The 16,373-nt window shown below is 44.8% G+C and overlaps 1 protein-coding gene across 4 annotated transcripts in view; it reads right to left on the bottom strand.

The window, feature by feature from the left end:
* Positions 1-16,373, bottom strand: part of INSR (insulin receptor) — a 137,587-nt gene that overhangs the window by 14,636 nt on the left and 106,578 nt on the right. For all 4 annotated transcript variants that reach the window (XM_047777294.1, XM_047777295.1, XM_047777296.1 and 1 more), the window contains 3 exons: positions 11,184-11,458; positions 9,528-9,667; positions 2,035-2,194 (listed from right to left, as the gene is read on the bottom strand). In XM_047777294.1, coding sequence (XP_047633250.1) covers positions 2,035-2,194; positions 9,528-9,667; positions 11,184-11,458 — 575 coding nt within the window. The remainder of the gene's footprint in view (positions 1-2,034; positions 2,195-9,527; positions 9,668-11,183; positions 11,459-16,373) is intronic.

The following is a 16,373-nucleotide window of genomic DNA, read 5'->3' as shown; positions in this document are numbered from 1 at the left end:
TGCATCTAAGGTCACATCGGAAAGCACATCTATATACGTCTAACAGTGTGCCACATGAACTTTTGTTCCCCTTCTCTAGTCCTGGAGCCTCTCCTGTGGTGACCCCAGACCACTACTACAGCTTTCTCGCTTCACCACCCAAGGCCAACTTCACAGGCATGCAATCTAAGCCCCACGCTCAGAAGGCCCTGCTCTCGGTTTAACACCCTGCAGCTGCCGTTTGGAAGTCTTAATTATTTTCAAACAAAAGGCCCTGCATTTTCACCTTGCACTGAGCTCTGCACACTAAATAGCTTATTTTAATCCCAACAGCAACCCTGGAAGACAGAAAATTCACCCTAAAAGCCCTTTTAGGCCAACTGAAGAAGTGTTATGCAGCATTTTTTTCTGGCCACACCCCCAGCATGCAGAAGTTCCCAGGCCAGGGATCAAACCCACACCACAGCTGTAACTAGAGCCACAGCAGTGACAGTGCTGGATCCTAAACCCACTGAGCCACCAGGGAACTCCTGCCTTTATTTTTTTTTTAATTCATATGCAAGGCTGGATTGTCTAAAATTACACACACACCCATGTATTCAGACTCTTCCAAGCCAAGGAAGAAAGTGAGTTCTGGGAAGTCAGAGAAGGAACCTACCTCACCCTTTGGGTCTTTAATAATAGCAGTTTACTGAATGCTTATGAACACACCAGGCACTGGTTGAAGTGTTTTGCCTGGGAGAACTTAATTAATCATCCCATAAGCCAAAGTGGGAGATGCTATGACCTACGCCAAGAACAGATTTGGGAAACAGAGGCTCAGAGAGGTGAGGGGTCTTGCCCAAGTCCCAGAGCTGATCTCTGGAGCAGGGTTTTGAAACCAGGCAATCTGAGAGAGTTCTTGACCACCACTCCATGCTGCGTTTGGTGGCCAGCTCTATCCTGAGACGTTCCTTCCTCCCAGACCTCCCTGAATTGACAGCAAAATGCCTCCTCCCACCTCTGATGGTTCCTGGCACCAGAAGGCATCCATAAATATTTGATGATTGAATGGGACTTGAGAAATGGAAACTATTTGGTCAAGTGCAGTGGTTGGTAATGTCCCTCCTCCCCATCCTTTGGCGGAGGTGGAGGGAAGCTGGAGGTATCAAATGGTCAGGACTCAGCATGTCTCAGGACAGAATCTGAGAGCCACACTGCACCCCACACCCCATCTCTGCTTCTCAGACCCCACTGACCTGCTCACTCTTCAAATTCTAGTAGCTGCCAAAGCTAGGGTGAGGGAAGGAAAGCACTCAGGGTGCAAAATTTGAGAGGAACATTTGCTCTGGACCAGACCAGGGGCAGAGCTGGCCCCTGAGGTGAGTGTTTCTTTTAATTTTGCACCTTTGGTATCTTGCTTGTCTCCTTATTCCCACGCTTCCTGGTCTAGAATTTCCCCCTCTTACAAGTCAGGCATTTGTTCATTCATCCAAGTTCTGGTTTCCTACCACATGTCGGGCTGAATACCATCTTTTGCCCACATTCAAACATTCTTTCAGGTTCTCACCAAGAGGTCACCACCTCCAGGAAGTGCTCCCTGACCAGCTCAGCTCTTCCCACCTCTCCTGACCTTGCTGTCTACATTGTGCCCAGCTCACCCAACAGCAGCACTTACTGCCTGCAAGTCAAGAGCACACTAAGACTGGGTAGCTAAGCCCCCAGGTCCCCCCTCGGAGGGCATGGCTCAGCTAAAAACAAAGATTGAGACACCAGTAACAGGAGCTAATGTGTTTATCAGATGTGCCCAGTGTCGGCCATGTGACATTCATGATGTCATCAAAATCTCACCTTCAGAGGTGGTCCTATTATTTTACCCATGGACAGATGAGAAAGCTCAGGCTCAGAGAGGGCACACACCTTGCCCTGGTCACACAGCAGCAGCCAGTGGATCCAGAGGTCAAGACAGGGCCAGTACCCATAGCCTCCATGCTTCCTCAACCATCTTCAGAAATGCTCTGCTGTGCCCAGCACCAAGCACAGACCCTACTATTCAAAGCGACCCTGCGGACTTACAATAGTCTGTCACGTAGAAATAGGTGGCCTCTGTCCAGGAGCCATTACCCGCCAGGGAGGTGGCCCGAACTCGCACGCTGTAATTCCCAGGTGGCAGCCCGCGTAGCCTGCAGCCTCGCTCCAGAGCAAAATGCCTGCGGGAGACGCAGAGATGCAGCTCCTGGAAGACAAGGATCCTGCTCAGAAACGACACAGAGGAGAGTTCCCGTCGTGGCTCAGCAGAAATGAATCTGACTAGGATCCATGAGGATGCAGGTTTGATCCCTGGCCTTGCTCAGTGTGTTAAGGATCAAGCTTTGCCGTGAGCTATGGTGTAGGTTGCAGACACGGCTTGGATCTGGCACTGCTGTGGTGTGGTGTAGGCCAGCAGCTACAGCTCCAATTCGACCCCTAGCCTAGGAACTTCCATATGCGGTGGGTGCGGCCATAAAAAGACAAAAGAAAAGAAAAGAAAAGAAAATGACACGGAGGGAGTGAGACATGCAGGCTGTGACAGCCGAGTGAATTTGAAATTCCCGATATTACAGAACCTTAGCTCCACGGATAAGGCACAGCTGCAGAGGTTATCACTGTTGGTAAAGTCATTCCTCCCAAAGCACAGCCGAGCGCGTGGCCTGGATGGTGTCATTTAATCCTTAAAACAACCTTGTGCTGAGCCTCATGCCAGAGATGAGGAAACTGATGCTTAGGGCAGAAGGCAGAGAACCTTTGCGGTGAAGGGCAAGACAGTAAATATTTTCACTTCAAGGGGCTAGAGGGTCAGTGTCACTAACCCAATCCTGCCATCATAGCTCCAAAGCAGCCAGATTCCCAAATCTTGAATCCCAAATCCATAACATCCATAAACAAATGAGCGTGGCTGCGAGCCCACCACACACGGGTGATGAAAGCTGAACTTCGAAAAAAATATACATGTGTCATAAGATGCTCTTCTTCTCTGGATTTCTTTTTCAACCATCTTTAGATGTGAAAAGTGATTCTTAGCTCACGAGCTGTACAAAAACAGGCTTACATAAACAGTTTGCCCTCCCCTGGAGGGGGAGCTGAAATGATTTGTTCCCGATCTCACAACTGGTAAGTGGTGGGGCAGCCCTTGAACCCAGAACTGGTCTGGCTCCAAAATTCTTCCTTGAGACTGTCACAGGGTATTTTCACCAGGACTCCAGAAGGGCAGGAAAGAAGGGACCCAGACCCACTAAATCACCCATGAGCCAAGGGCTACGTGGGCTTAATGGCTTCAGGACAAGCTTTTAAACTCCTTCCTCTCCGTGGTGCAGCCTTTTGATTTGATTATGTTCCTGTCATTCGAAGAGCTGGGATCTACTTAAATATCTGGCAAGAAGAGAGGAAATAAGTAAAGGGCACATCCCCCAGCAATAAATATGTAAAAAAGGAGAAACCCAGAGCTTGTGTGGAGAGGCTCTTTGGGAAATATGACCACGAAACCTGTGAGCCTTGGCCAAATTTTGAACACTTTCCAAAACAGCTCTGAGCTAATCATGCACTCAGGGAACTGGACTGGAAAATTTCAGAGGGGGCAGTGGGGAGAGAGAGCAACGTCAAAACTCCCGTGCTTATCATGTGACAACAACAGCAAGAAAACAGATCGGGCTGGCGGCAGGGGTGGGGAAGTCTAGTCCAAAGGTTCTTCCAAGGAGGATGAGTCACCAAGGGGAAAGGGACAAATAAGCAAATATAGAAACCAAAGGTAGCTGTCATGGGGGATAAAGGGGAAATGCATCTTCTGATGCTGGCCAGGTACCCCGATACCCTTGGGCGGTGGGGGCAGAGAAGGAAGCATGACAGAAGGAATCAGATGCAGCTCTCTCCATAGACACCAAAACAAACAAACAAACCAACAAACCAAAAAGTAAAACAAGGAGTTTCCTCTGTGGCAAAGTGGACTAAGGATCCAGCGTGGCTGAAGCTGTGGTTTGGGTCACAGCTCCAGCTCAGATTCACTTCCTGGCCCAGGAACTTCCATATGCTCCAGGGGCAGCCGGAAAAAAAAAAAAAAAAAAAAAAAAAAAGGCAAAACAAGAAGCAAACTTGATCAAGAGCAAAGAAGCCAATTACAGGAGTTCTGTTGTGGCTCAGCAGTAGCAAACCCAACCTGCGGTGTAGGTCACAGACAAGGCTTGGATCCTGTGTTGCTGTGACTGTGGCATAAGCCGGTAGCTCCATTGGACCCCTAGCTTGGGAACTTCCATATGCTGCACGTGCAGCCCTAAAAAGCTCAAAACTTCAAAAACATACTGAAGCCAAGGATATAAGTACAAAAAAAAAAATGGGAAAAATCAATGCTTTTTCCAGGGAGGGACTGGTCTCCAGGACCAGGGTCTCCCAGGGTGGGAGAGGAAGAGATGAAGGAATAAGTGATTCCAAAGTGAAGTTCACTTTGCTTTTGAGAGGGACTCAAAAGCAAAGAAGCTAGGAATGATAGGGGCTATTAAACTAGCAAATAAGGGGGGGAAATTACCTCCCACCAAATGCTGGCGAGAATTTTGTAAAATTGGCAAAATCATACCCCGATCATAAAAATGGTATAAAAATTTTTTTCACATTACTTTTTATTTTATCAAAGTGATGCTAGCCAAGTAAGAAAAATGCTGGCGATAATCAGTCTTGTTCCTGAAAAGGTCTTTTCTAAAGGTGATTATAACCTCTCATTCGCTCCTAATTTTCCCTCCATCTCTCTGTTTCCCTGAAGGGCAGACAGGGCTGGCCTGTCTGGGATCAGGCCAGGCTGGCAGGGCAGAGGTAATGAGGGGGATTTGTACTGGTGACCCCTGGGCTCCAGGGAGGAGAGAGGCAGGCAGGCTGGGAGAAGTTAGGGTTGAGTCCAATGCCGATGGGGTTATAACTGTTCCAGTTGACGCAGGTTATCTTGGGATGCAGGACTTCAGTGCTCAAACCTGGGAAGTTCCAGGCAAATAGGGATGAGTTGGTCCACGGGAGCAGAGGCTTGTCTCCATAGAGACAGAAAGAAGGTGAGTGATTGCCAGGAGCTGGAGGGAGAGGAAGCACGAGGGATTGGGGGGGGTGATGGCTAGGAGGGGTACATTTTCTTTAGAGGGTGATGAAAATAGTCTGAAATTGTGGTGATGGCTGTATAACTCAGTGAATAAAGACCACTGAATTGTGCATGTTAAATGCGTGTATCTATGGTCCGTGAAAGTATCTCAATTAAGCTGTTATTCAAAAACCTTCATGCCTCAGCCAATCACCACACAGCACTGACTGTCATAATGATTGGCCACTGGGTGTCACGTGACCTCAGCCTGGCTAGAAATGCAGGGACACAGATTTTCCCTTCCTCCAAGCTTGGTCTCAGAGGGTATGAGTATTGGAACTACTGAAATCACAGGACAGCCAGGAGTTGCTGGGCTCACGGCAAGGACCCTTAAGATGCAACGAATCCAAAGGAATTCTGGATCCAGCTATGCCTGAAGTCCTTCAACTGTTCAGTTATGGGAGCTAATAAGCTTCCCTTTTATCACAAGCTAGTTGGGTGTGTGTGGGGGGGTTCTTATCTGCTGGTAGAAGATGGAGAATAACAGCTTGGAGGATATAAAATCCAGAGTCTATAATCTCAGCCTCTACATTATACTGGACCAAAGTCACCCAAACATCATTTTTTTTTTCTTTTTTGGCCACCCCTTCAGCATAATGGAAGTTCCTGGGCCAGGGATCGAATCTGAGCTGGAACTGCAACCTACGCCATAGCTGTAGCAATGCCAGATCCTTAACCCACCACACCACAGTGGGAACTCCCCAAACATCTTTTTTTTTTTTTCTGACTTTTTAAGGCCACACACGTGGCATATAGAGGTTCCCAGGCTAGGAATCGAACCAGAGCTGTAGCCGCTGGCCTACACTACAGCCACAGCAACGCCAGATCTGAGCCACATCTATAACGTACACCACAGCTCACAGCAATGCCGGATCCTTAACCCACTGAGCGAGGCCAGGGATCAAACCTGCGTCTTCATGGATAGTAGTCATCAGATTCGTTTCCACAGTGGGAACTCCCCAAACATCATTTTTAAAAGCTGTATGTCCACCTGTTTTATGGTTATACCACCTTCTATGTATCCATTCTCCAATGGACAGACACCCAGTGGCTCGCGCTAGTGATGAATATCTTATGCATCAAGATTTGTCACCACCCCAAATCTGAATTATTGCTTTAGAACATATGGGATTAATATACACAGGGTAAGACATTAATCAACTGCAATAATGGGCCCCTATGAGTCATGCCTCTGTTTATACACCCCTGAGGACTCCCCTCCCCTCCTACTGATTCTGGACTTGGCCACTGGACTCACATTGGTGCACATTTCCTCTTGTTTCTTTTGACAGCTCTGCAAGAACTAGAAAAACAGGCCAAGGGCCAAATTTGGCCGATCAGTCATAGTCTGCTGATTTCAATTCTAAATCATCAAATCTAAATTATCAAAGCTGAATATTTGGCAACAACAACAACAAAAAAACAAACAACCCAAGTGACAAATGGGCAGAAGACCAAAATAGACATTTCTCCAAAGAAGACACACAGAGAGCCAATAGGCACATGAAGAGATGCTCATCATCACTAATTATTAGAGAAATGCAAATCAAAACTACAGTGAGGTGCCACTTCACACCAGTCAGAATGGCCATCATTAAAAAGTCTACAAATAATAAATGCTGGAGAGGGTGTTGGGGAAAGGGAACCCTCTAACACTGTTGGTGGGAATGCAAATTGGTGCAGCCACTAAGGAAAACAGTATGGAGGTTTCTCAAAAAATTAAACATAGAGTTGCTATATGAACCAGCAATCCCATTCCTGGGCATCTATCCAGACAAAACTATAAAGCAAAAAGATACATGCACCCCTATATTTATTGCAGCACTATTCACAATAGCCAAGACATGGAACAACCTAAAGGTCCAAAACAGATGAATGGATTAAGAAGATGTGGTATATATACATGATGGAATACTACTTAGCCATTAAAAATGAATTAAATAATGTTATTTGCAGTGACATGGATACAAATAGAGATTCTCATACTCAGTGAAGTAAGTCAGAAAGAGAAAGACAAATACCATATGATATCACTTATATGTGGAATCTAAAATATGGCACAAATGAACATATCTACAAAGTAGAAACAGTCTCATAGACTAGAGAACAGACTTGTAGTTGCCAAGGGGGAAGAGGGAGGGAGTGGGATGGACTGGGAGTTTGAGGTTAGTTGATGCAAACTACTATATTTAGAATGGATAAGCAATGAGGTCCTACTCTACAGCACAGGGAACTATATCCAACCTCCTGGGATAGACCACGATGGAAAAGAATATAAGAAAGGAAATGTAAATATAGATATGACTGAGTCACTTTGCTCTACAGCAGAAATTATCACAACATTGTAAACAAACTATACTTTAATTTAAAAAAACATTTCTTTTCTGCTGGTTTTTTTTTTTTTTTTTTAAGGACCGCACCTGAAGCATGAAGTTCCCAGGCCTGGGGTCCAATCGGAGCTGCAGCTGCCAGCCTACTCCACAGCTCATTGCAACACCGGATCTTTGACCCACTGAGTGAGGCCAGGGATCAAACCCACATCCTTATGGATACTAGTGGGGTTCATAACCCACTGAGACACAATGGGAAGTCCCTAACAAAAATGTTTTACATAAATAATAAAATATATAAAATACTGAAATATCAACTTGAGAACAATAACTTTGTGAATATGATTACTTTTGTACAGAAAAATAAAGCTGAATATTTGGGCATCCAGAACAGATGGTGGTCCCAAGAGGGATCCACAAAGGCATCTGTCCTCTCTGGCTTGGGGAAGCGACACTGTACCCACCTGGTTACAGGATGACTCTCCCCTAAAGCTCCAGTAAACCTGGCAGTTTCGCTACATCTTTTGTTAGAGGTTGGAAAACCACGGCCCAAAGGCTAAATCCAGCCTTTGCTTTTGTAAATAAAGTTTTATTGGCACGCAGCCGCTCCCATTTGTTTTCCTATTGTCTGTGTCCACTCTGGAGCTGGAACGGCCAAGTTGAGCAGTTGATCCAGAGACTGTATAGTTCCCAAAGCTGAAAATATTGACTCTCTGGCCCCTTGTAGAAAATGATCTCTGACCCACATGATCACCCACAATTGCAGGTGGCAAGCGCCAGAGCCCAACAGTTTGGGTTCGAGGGTTGGATGTGTGACCCTGAGCAAATCTATTCAGCTCTTGGGTTTCCATTCTCTTAGCTGTAAATGGCGACACTAGTATTTTCCACCTTGTAGGTCATTGTGAGGTGTAAATGGCTCAAGGGAGGGCAAGATACACCTCTGGGTTAGACCCGGGGGAGGGGGGTGACCTGACTTATCTGCCTCAAGTCACCCAGTCACCGGATTGGAGAATTGTCTCCAGTCAGGTCCAAGCCCCAGCAGTGCCTTTGATTGGTGTGGACCCCAAGGCCTTTCTGGGGATAGAGAGCTGCCCCACAGTGGTTACAGATTGAGAACAGGGGCCAGCAAATCCAGTCTGATTGCTGCCTGTTTTTACAAATACAGTTTCACTGGCACACAACCAGACCCCTTCATTTACATATGGTACACATGACAGCTTTCATGATGCCAGGGCAGAGCTGAGTATTTGCATCAAAGACTGATCACAAAGCCAAAGGTGTTTCCTATCTGGCCCTTGACAGAAAAAAATCACCAACCCCTGGATTAGAACATTAAGTCTGGGATTTGAACCCTGACTTTGTTCTAATACAGCTTGGATGCGACTTAAATTCTGGATGCCTCAGTACCAAGCTCATTGGTTTATTCTGAGGATTTATTGCCCTTCACTGGTCCCAGGAGACATATTATTTTCACATTTTAACATTTATGAAATTTGAAATGCATCTTAAAATTAGAATTGGCAAGACCGTTTTCTTTCTTCAAGGTCCCTAAGAATAATAGGGTCTTTTACCACATCTTTGATAAGGTAAAATAGGATACGCAAGATACTCTGTGTAAAGCATTTAGCATGGGGCACATGGTAAGCCCTAGGGATAGTTTAGCTATTTTTTTTTTTCTTTGATTCCATTCTGTGCACCTCTGGGTTAGCCATCACCTTGCACAGTGTCCAGTGGTAAAGAGAAGCATCCAACAGAAAAACCACTTATTAAGGTTTTAAGCAATTCATTCCTACTCTCTTGAAATAAGCCTACATGAAATGAGTCTCCTGTCACATCAGAAGGGACACGAATGCAGCCAGCCATCATTCCTCTTGTAGGATAAGGCAGAAATGCACCATGAGAAAATGAGGAGAGAAAGAAAATGTGTAGTTGGCATTTCTGACCCATCTCCCTGGCAAGTCATATATCAAGGTTTTGAGTCCTCAGGACAAAGCATCTAAGGAGAAAAGCATGAGGGTCAGAGTTTAAGAAGAGGAAGGAGGCATCAATGACCACCTTGAAGGCACATGCCCAGGCGTCAAGGATCTTACCTCATCGCCATATCGTCGGTAACTCACTTCGTACAGCACAATCAGACCATTGGGTTCCTTCGGCTCCTGCCACATCAAGTGAACGACGTTGTTCTCGAAGATTTCATGGGTCACAGGGCCAACAATATCATCTGCCTTGGCTGTAAGGAGCAGTGGTTAGAGGCAGAGACTCAATCCTTGGATCAAACCCCACCTCTGCTACTTAGTGGCTGAGTGACTTGAGCTGGTTATATAAATTTCCTGTGTTCCGTTTCCCTTAATGGAGAATGGACATATAAAAGTCACCTCCTGGCATTCTCTACACGTTTATGTCTCTGTCTGTCTATCATCTGCCTGTCTATCTGTCAATCAATCAATTGATCAATCCATCCCACATCCTGCTGGCTCTTTTTCTCTGGAGAACTCCAACACACTACATATATGTATTTCCTAATTTCAACTCTATTTTTTTTATGGCTTGCATATACTTCCTAAGGTTTAAATAATGCAACACATGACTCATGGAATTAAAAATAATATAGGTAAACATGGGTGACCTTGAGGGCATTAGGCTAAGTGAAATAAGCCAGACTGAACAAGATAACACTGTATGATCTCACTCCTATGTGGATTATAAAACAGCCGAACTCATAGAAACAGAGAGTAGAATGGTGGTTTCCAGGGGCTTGGGATGAGGGAAATGGGGGGATATTGGTCAAGGGGTAAAAACATCTGGTTATAACATGACAGAGTTCCCGTCGTGGTGCAGCAGTTAATGAATCCAACTAGGAACCATGAGGTTGAGGGCTCGATCCCTGGCCTTGCTCAGTGGGTTAAGGATCCGGCATTGTGGTGAGCTATGGTGTAGGTTGCAGACGCGGCTCAGATCCCGTGTTGCTGTGGCTCTGGCGTAGGCCGGCAGCTACAGCTCCGATTTGACCCCTAGCCTGGGAACCTCCATATGCCAAGGGAGCAGCCCTAGAAAAGGCAAAAAGACAAAAAAAAAGAAAAAATGAATAAGTTCTCAGGATTTAATGTACAGCCTGGAGACTATAGCTAACAATACTATGTCATATACTTGAAAGCTGCAAAGAGATGAGGTTTTTGTTTTGTTTTGTTTTGTTTTTTTGTATTTTTAGGGCCACACCCACAGTACATGGAAATTTCCAGGCTAGGTGTCGAATCAGAGCTACAGCTGCCGGCCCACACCACAGCGCAAGGCAACACAGGGTCTGAGCTGTGTCTTCGACCTACACCCACAGCTCATGGCAAGGCCTGATCCTGAACCCACTAAGTGAGGCTAGTGATAGAACCTGCATCCTCGTGGATACTAGTCGGATTCGTTATCCCTGAGCCACAATGGAACTCCGAGAGGAGGTCTTAAGTGTTCTCATCCCCAAATAAGAAATGGTAATCATGTGACATGAAGGAGGTGTGAGCTAGTGAGCTAATGTTACTGTTACAGTGGTGATGATTTCACAATATGCAAGTGTACCAAATTAACACACTGCACGCCTCAAATTTACCCAATGTTATATGTCCACTGTATCTCAATCAAGCTGGGGGAAAATAATTAAGGCAAATAATTTAAGGTCACAAATATGCTGCCTAGAGAGAGGGTAGATGGATTCTCCTTGGTCAGCCTGGGTCTCTTAGCCCCATGATGAGCCAACCCACCTTCGGGCATGGTCCTGGCGCTGACATACGCAGCCACACTGCACCTCTCTTCGGGGGCATCTTGGTTGCAAGCCTGCAGCTCAATGCGATAGCCAGTGAAGTGACGCAGGCCAGAGATGACCAGCGACTCTCTGTTCACCACCTTCTCAAAGGGTCTGTGCTCCTCCGAGCTCGTGGGCGCGCTGGTGGAGGAGGTGTTGGAGAAACCCGGAATGGTGGGCACGGCCACAGTTATGTTCCCCATGTCACCAAGGGCCCTGCGTTTCCTGGATGGCCTGTAGGATGACAGTCGGACACCCACGGTCACACAATCACCACCTTTTTAAAAAATGCTGCTAGAGAACAAAAGGCTTAAAACCAAAGATGGTGGGGCAATCAGATTCAAGGGGGTGTGTAGATTACAATGTAAATTTCCAGGAATTACAATCCACAGCAGCTTTCAAGATGCCTTGATAAGCATCATGTCAGGTGCTCCAGGACCATCCAGAGTAGGAGATACACTGAGATTACCCTCAACATGCTTGATTTCAGATTTTCATTTTGCAGATTAATAGTCCACCCGGGTCCGTGTTAAAAATAAGATGCCCAAAGCGTGTAAGAGTCTAGCTTTTCAGGAAGCCCTGCCAAATGGCCCAAGCTACTGGACAGCATCACCAGTTCAAGCAAGAGAAAGGCATCCTTTGATTTTTATGACTCTTTAGCACACCTGCATAATCTAAGGGATTAATTATACTTCAATTCTTGGTAAAAGAATCCTATCACTAAGGTTGCTGAGGGTACCTCCAAAAAATGCCTATGTGATTGGCACATTCCCCCCCCCCCTTAATAAGATGAGGAGTTCCTGCTGTGGTGCAATGGGATCCGCAACATTTCTGCAGTGCCAGGACACAGGTTTAAACCCTGGCCTGGCACAGTGGGTTAAAGGATCCAGCGTTGCTGCAGCTATAGCATAGGCTGCAACTGCAGCTTGGATCTGATCCTTGGCCCAGGAACTTCCATATGCCTCAGGGTGGCCAAAAAAGCGGGGGGGCGGGGGGGGGGAGATAGATGAATAAAAATGTTAATAGCCTAAAAAAAGATAAATAACCAAGAAAGGGTAATAAAAAAAATCTGATTTACGCAACATTCCACCATCCACTGTGTCCTTTGGAACCCTTTTTTTTTTCCTGTAAATTTTTCTGTATGGGTATGATGGGGATCAAGCTAGGTTTCTAATCCACTTGGTCCAATTGTATTGAAAGCATTCTCAAATATTTTCCTTAAAATGTAACATCTTAAGTAGGACAGAATTTACTTTTTTTTTTTCTTTTTCACCATGAGCGTTCTCCCTACTCATTATAAAAGTACCATATACTCATGGCAGAAAACTTGGAAAACTGTAGAATATGTCATCTAATGCATGAGCCATAATTTAGTCAGTCATCTTCCTATTTTTTTTATTCTTTTTGGCCGAATCCATGGCATGCGGAAGTTCCTGGGCCGAGGATTGAACCAGAGCCACAGCTGTAACCAGAGCCACGGCAGCAACAAAGCCAGATCCTTAACCCATTGAGCCACCAGGGAACTCTGTCCTCCTATTTTCTTAATATAAGCATATTCCCAATTTTTTCCTCTTATAAATATTACTTTGGTCATTGTCTGATTGTTTTGCTCATTCATCAAAAGGGATTCTGAGAAAAGAAATCACTAAGTTAGGCTTCTTAGTACATATGGCTAAACTGCTGCCCTCTCGACCCTTTGTACTGATTTGCGGTCTGTGTCTCAGGATAATCTCAGCCACACTGAGGGTTAAAATGAGCTTTAATTGTGTTTTGTTTTTTTCCTTTTTGGATCTTTATTTGCACCTCCATGGTCTGTTGCATACGAAGTCCTTTTTCCTTTTTTTTTTTTTTTTTTGGTCTTCTTGCCTTTTCTAGGGCCGCTTCCTGTAGCATATGGAGGTTCCCAGGCTAGGGTTCGAATCAGAGCTGTAGCTGCCAGCCTACGCCAGAGCCACAGCAACACAGGATCCAAGCCGCGTCTGCAACCTACATCACAGCTCACGGCAAGGCCAGCTCCTTAACCCACTGAGCAAGGCCAGGGATCGAACCCTCAATCTCATGGTTCCTAGTCGGAGTCGTGAACCACTGCGCCACGACAGGAACTCCTGAACTTCTTTTCCCTTTATTGACGCTTTTGTGTTTCCTTGTCCCTTGTCAATTGTTTCCAGGAAGTTCTAGGGCCTTCCTCATCCATATTCCTGCGCTGCTCATTCACAAAGGGCATTAACTAGCCCTTTATCACTGGCTGTGTGCCAGTGAGTTTTCTTCAAATGACTGGAAACAATCGCTCACATATCTCTGTAAAAGTTAGTATCTCGGCAATTACATTTTTTTCTCCTTTACAGGTAATTCTAGATGAGATTACTGAGGTTTGGGGGCATTTAGGAAAGAGATCTTTCCCGACTTACATTTTAATTGTTGCTCCTATATTTACCGGCTTTTCGTTTATGTTTATTGTAACTACTTTCCTGAACTCTCATTCTAAGAATTTCAAGGTTGCATTTCTTAGGTTTTCAAGGAACACACTAGAAAAAAGGGTCAGCAACCTTTTCCAATAACTGCTAGGTAGTTAGTATTCAACTTCCAATGGCTTTCAAGCCATTGCAGCTAAAAAGACACAAGGTAAACAAATGAATGTGGCTACATTCCAATAGAACTTGATTGACAAAAACAAGTAGTCTCTGCACTAGAATATCTGAAAATAATCAATGATTTTATTTCCCACAATCCATTCTTTACAATTTTACTTTCTGTATTACTGCATTGGCTAGACACCCAGAGTAATGTTAATTAGTAATGATGAGACTGGCTTCCTTCCAACTCTAACAGGAATAGTTTAAAGAAAGATGGCAGCTTGGCTGTTAGTCTCATCTAGGTAATATTTATCTTGGTTGTAGAAGTTCTCTGTTCTTAGTAATTTATAAAAGATCTCCCCTCCCCACCCCTTTCTCTAAGTTAGTAATTTTTAATAAATGTTATTAAAATGAGTTCAATAAACTGTTATTAAATGAGATTTACTAACAGTTTAATAAAATGCTATGATTTTCCTTACTGAGCCTCTCGATGAATTAGATTATATTATCAGAGCTCCCTCTCTATCTCTTTTTTTTTTCCTCCCCCGCACCCTGAGCACTGGGAAATGTGAAGATCTCAGGGCCAGGGATCCAACCTGCATCATGGCAGTGACCCAAGCCACAGCAGTGACAATGTCGGACCCCATTGTGCCACAGAATTCTCAGAACTCCTGATCTTGAACCATCCTTGCACTTAAGAGATAAATGCTATTGCCAGTAGAGTAGGTTTTATCAAGGTCATTTGGATCTAAAAATCCCATATTACCTGGGTTTTCTTTCAATGTGGCATCTTTGTTGGGATCTCTAAGAGGTGTTATGTTACTTTTATGAAATGAACTGGGGAGGTGTCCATGGATTTCTATGCTCTGGAAAAGTTTCTATATTACAGAAAATAATTGTTCTTTTGAGAGTGTGAAAGAACTCGTCTGTAAAACTCTCCAAGCCTTTTTCTGAGGAAATTAACTGACACTTTTTTTTTTTGTCTTTTCCCACAGTTATTACGATATTTAATCTTTCTGCCCCTTCTTGTTTGTGTTTTGGGGGTTTTGTGGGGGTTTTGGCTGCCCCCAAGGCATGTGGAAATTCCTGGGCCAGGGACTGAACCCATACCACAGTTGTGACCTGCACCACAACAGCAGCAATGCCAGATCCTTAACCCACTGCACCACAAGGGAACTTCTTCTTGAATTAGCTTAGAAAAGTTAATATTTCCCACCTCTCTGAAAGTTTCCAATTGAATAGCTCATGGTTATCTAGAAAATTCAACATATTACAAGTTTTATGTCACTTTCTTTACTTCTAGTTACTTGTGGGTATTTCCCTTTGATTATATTTACCAAAAATTTAGCTATATTGACTTTTCCCTCCCTCCCCAAAATATTATATTTTACATTCTAAGTTTTTTTTTCTTTCCTAATTTACGAAACCATTTAAGTCTAATAATTTGCAATGAAGTTCAGCTTTGGCCATATTCTACAAGTGAGGGTACGTGATATTCACATTTCTGTTATATTCCAAATAGATTTTAACCAGTTTTCATTTCAACTTTCACCCAATAGATAATGTAAGTGGCTCGCTTTTAATCACCAGGCAGTAGAGTCTTTTGTTCAAACTTCTGACTTTAGTTTTTATTGCCCTGTAGTCAGAAATCAAATCCTATTTAGGGGGTCCTAAGATTTTCTTTGTGGTCTTTTTGTCTGAAAAGACCAATGACATTTTTGAATGGGAACCAAACCTATTAAACTAAAGCTACACCCCTTGAATTAGCAAGATTCAGCACGTGTCTATACACATACAAACGGGCCTTCCAAAAACGATGGAGACACTCGTGCCTCATGAATAACTACTGAGAAACTGATCTCAACAAAGGGAAACATAAATGGTCTCAAATACACCAAATATACATACACCTGGAGGATTCTACCCCCAAAGACCACTCCTTGGTCATAAAAGACCCCCACGACAAAGCATCAACTAATCTCTCCCACCCATACAGCATTTTATTATCTCATAATCCCACTAGACCAGTGGTTCTCCAACCAGGAGTGATTCTGCCCTCGACCCCACCGCTGAGGGCACATCTGGCCTGTCTGGAAGGAATTCTGGTTGGGACGGTGTGCTACTGGCTTCCAAGGGGTCAGAGACCCAGAGGTGTCGCTCAACATTCTACAATATGCAGGCCAATCCCCACAACTGAGAAGGATCTGGCCCCCAAATGGCAAAAGGTCTGAGGCTGAGAAACCCTTGCCTGGATCAAAGCCTCAAATTTCTAGACCTTTCTTTACTACAGATTATACTCCACGCGGCCAGTAGAGGGCAGAGCCGGCCCGCACACCGCCTGAAAATAAATAAACCCTCCGCTGAAAGAATAAAATCCCTCCGCATGGTTCCCCCCACCCCGCCTTTCCAGTCTCCTCTTCGGTTCCTCCCCAGACTCCAGGATTCTTTCTGCTCTCTTGCCTGTTCCCAAGCTCTCTCCGCCTGGACAGGCCTTTAAGACACAGGTGAAAGGGGAGCCTCCGTGACTGCTGTCAGTGTAATTCAGGGTTTCGGCACACCTGTTCTCACAGCTGTCG

This window comes from Phacochoerus africanus, chromosome 4 (assembly GCF_016906955.1).
Source record: "Phacochoerus africanus isolate WHEZ1 chromosome 4, ROS_Pafr_v1, whole genome shotgun sequence".
NCBI lineage: Eukaryota > Metazoa > Chordata > Mammalia > Artiodactyla > Suidae > Phacochoerus > Phacochoerus africanus.
Note: the sequence above shows the minus strand (reverse complement) of the source record. Positions and strands in the feature narration are given on the sequence as shown.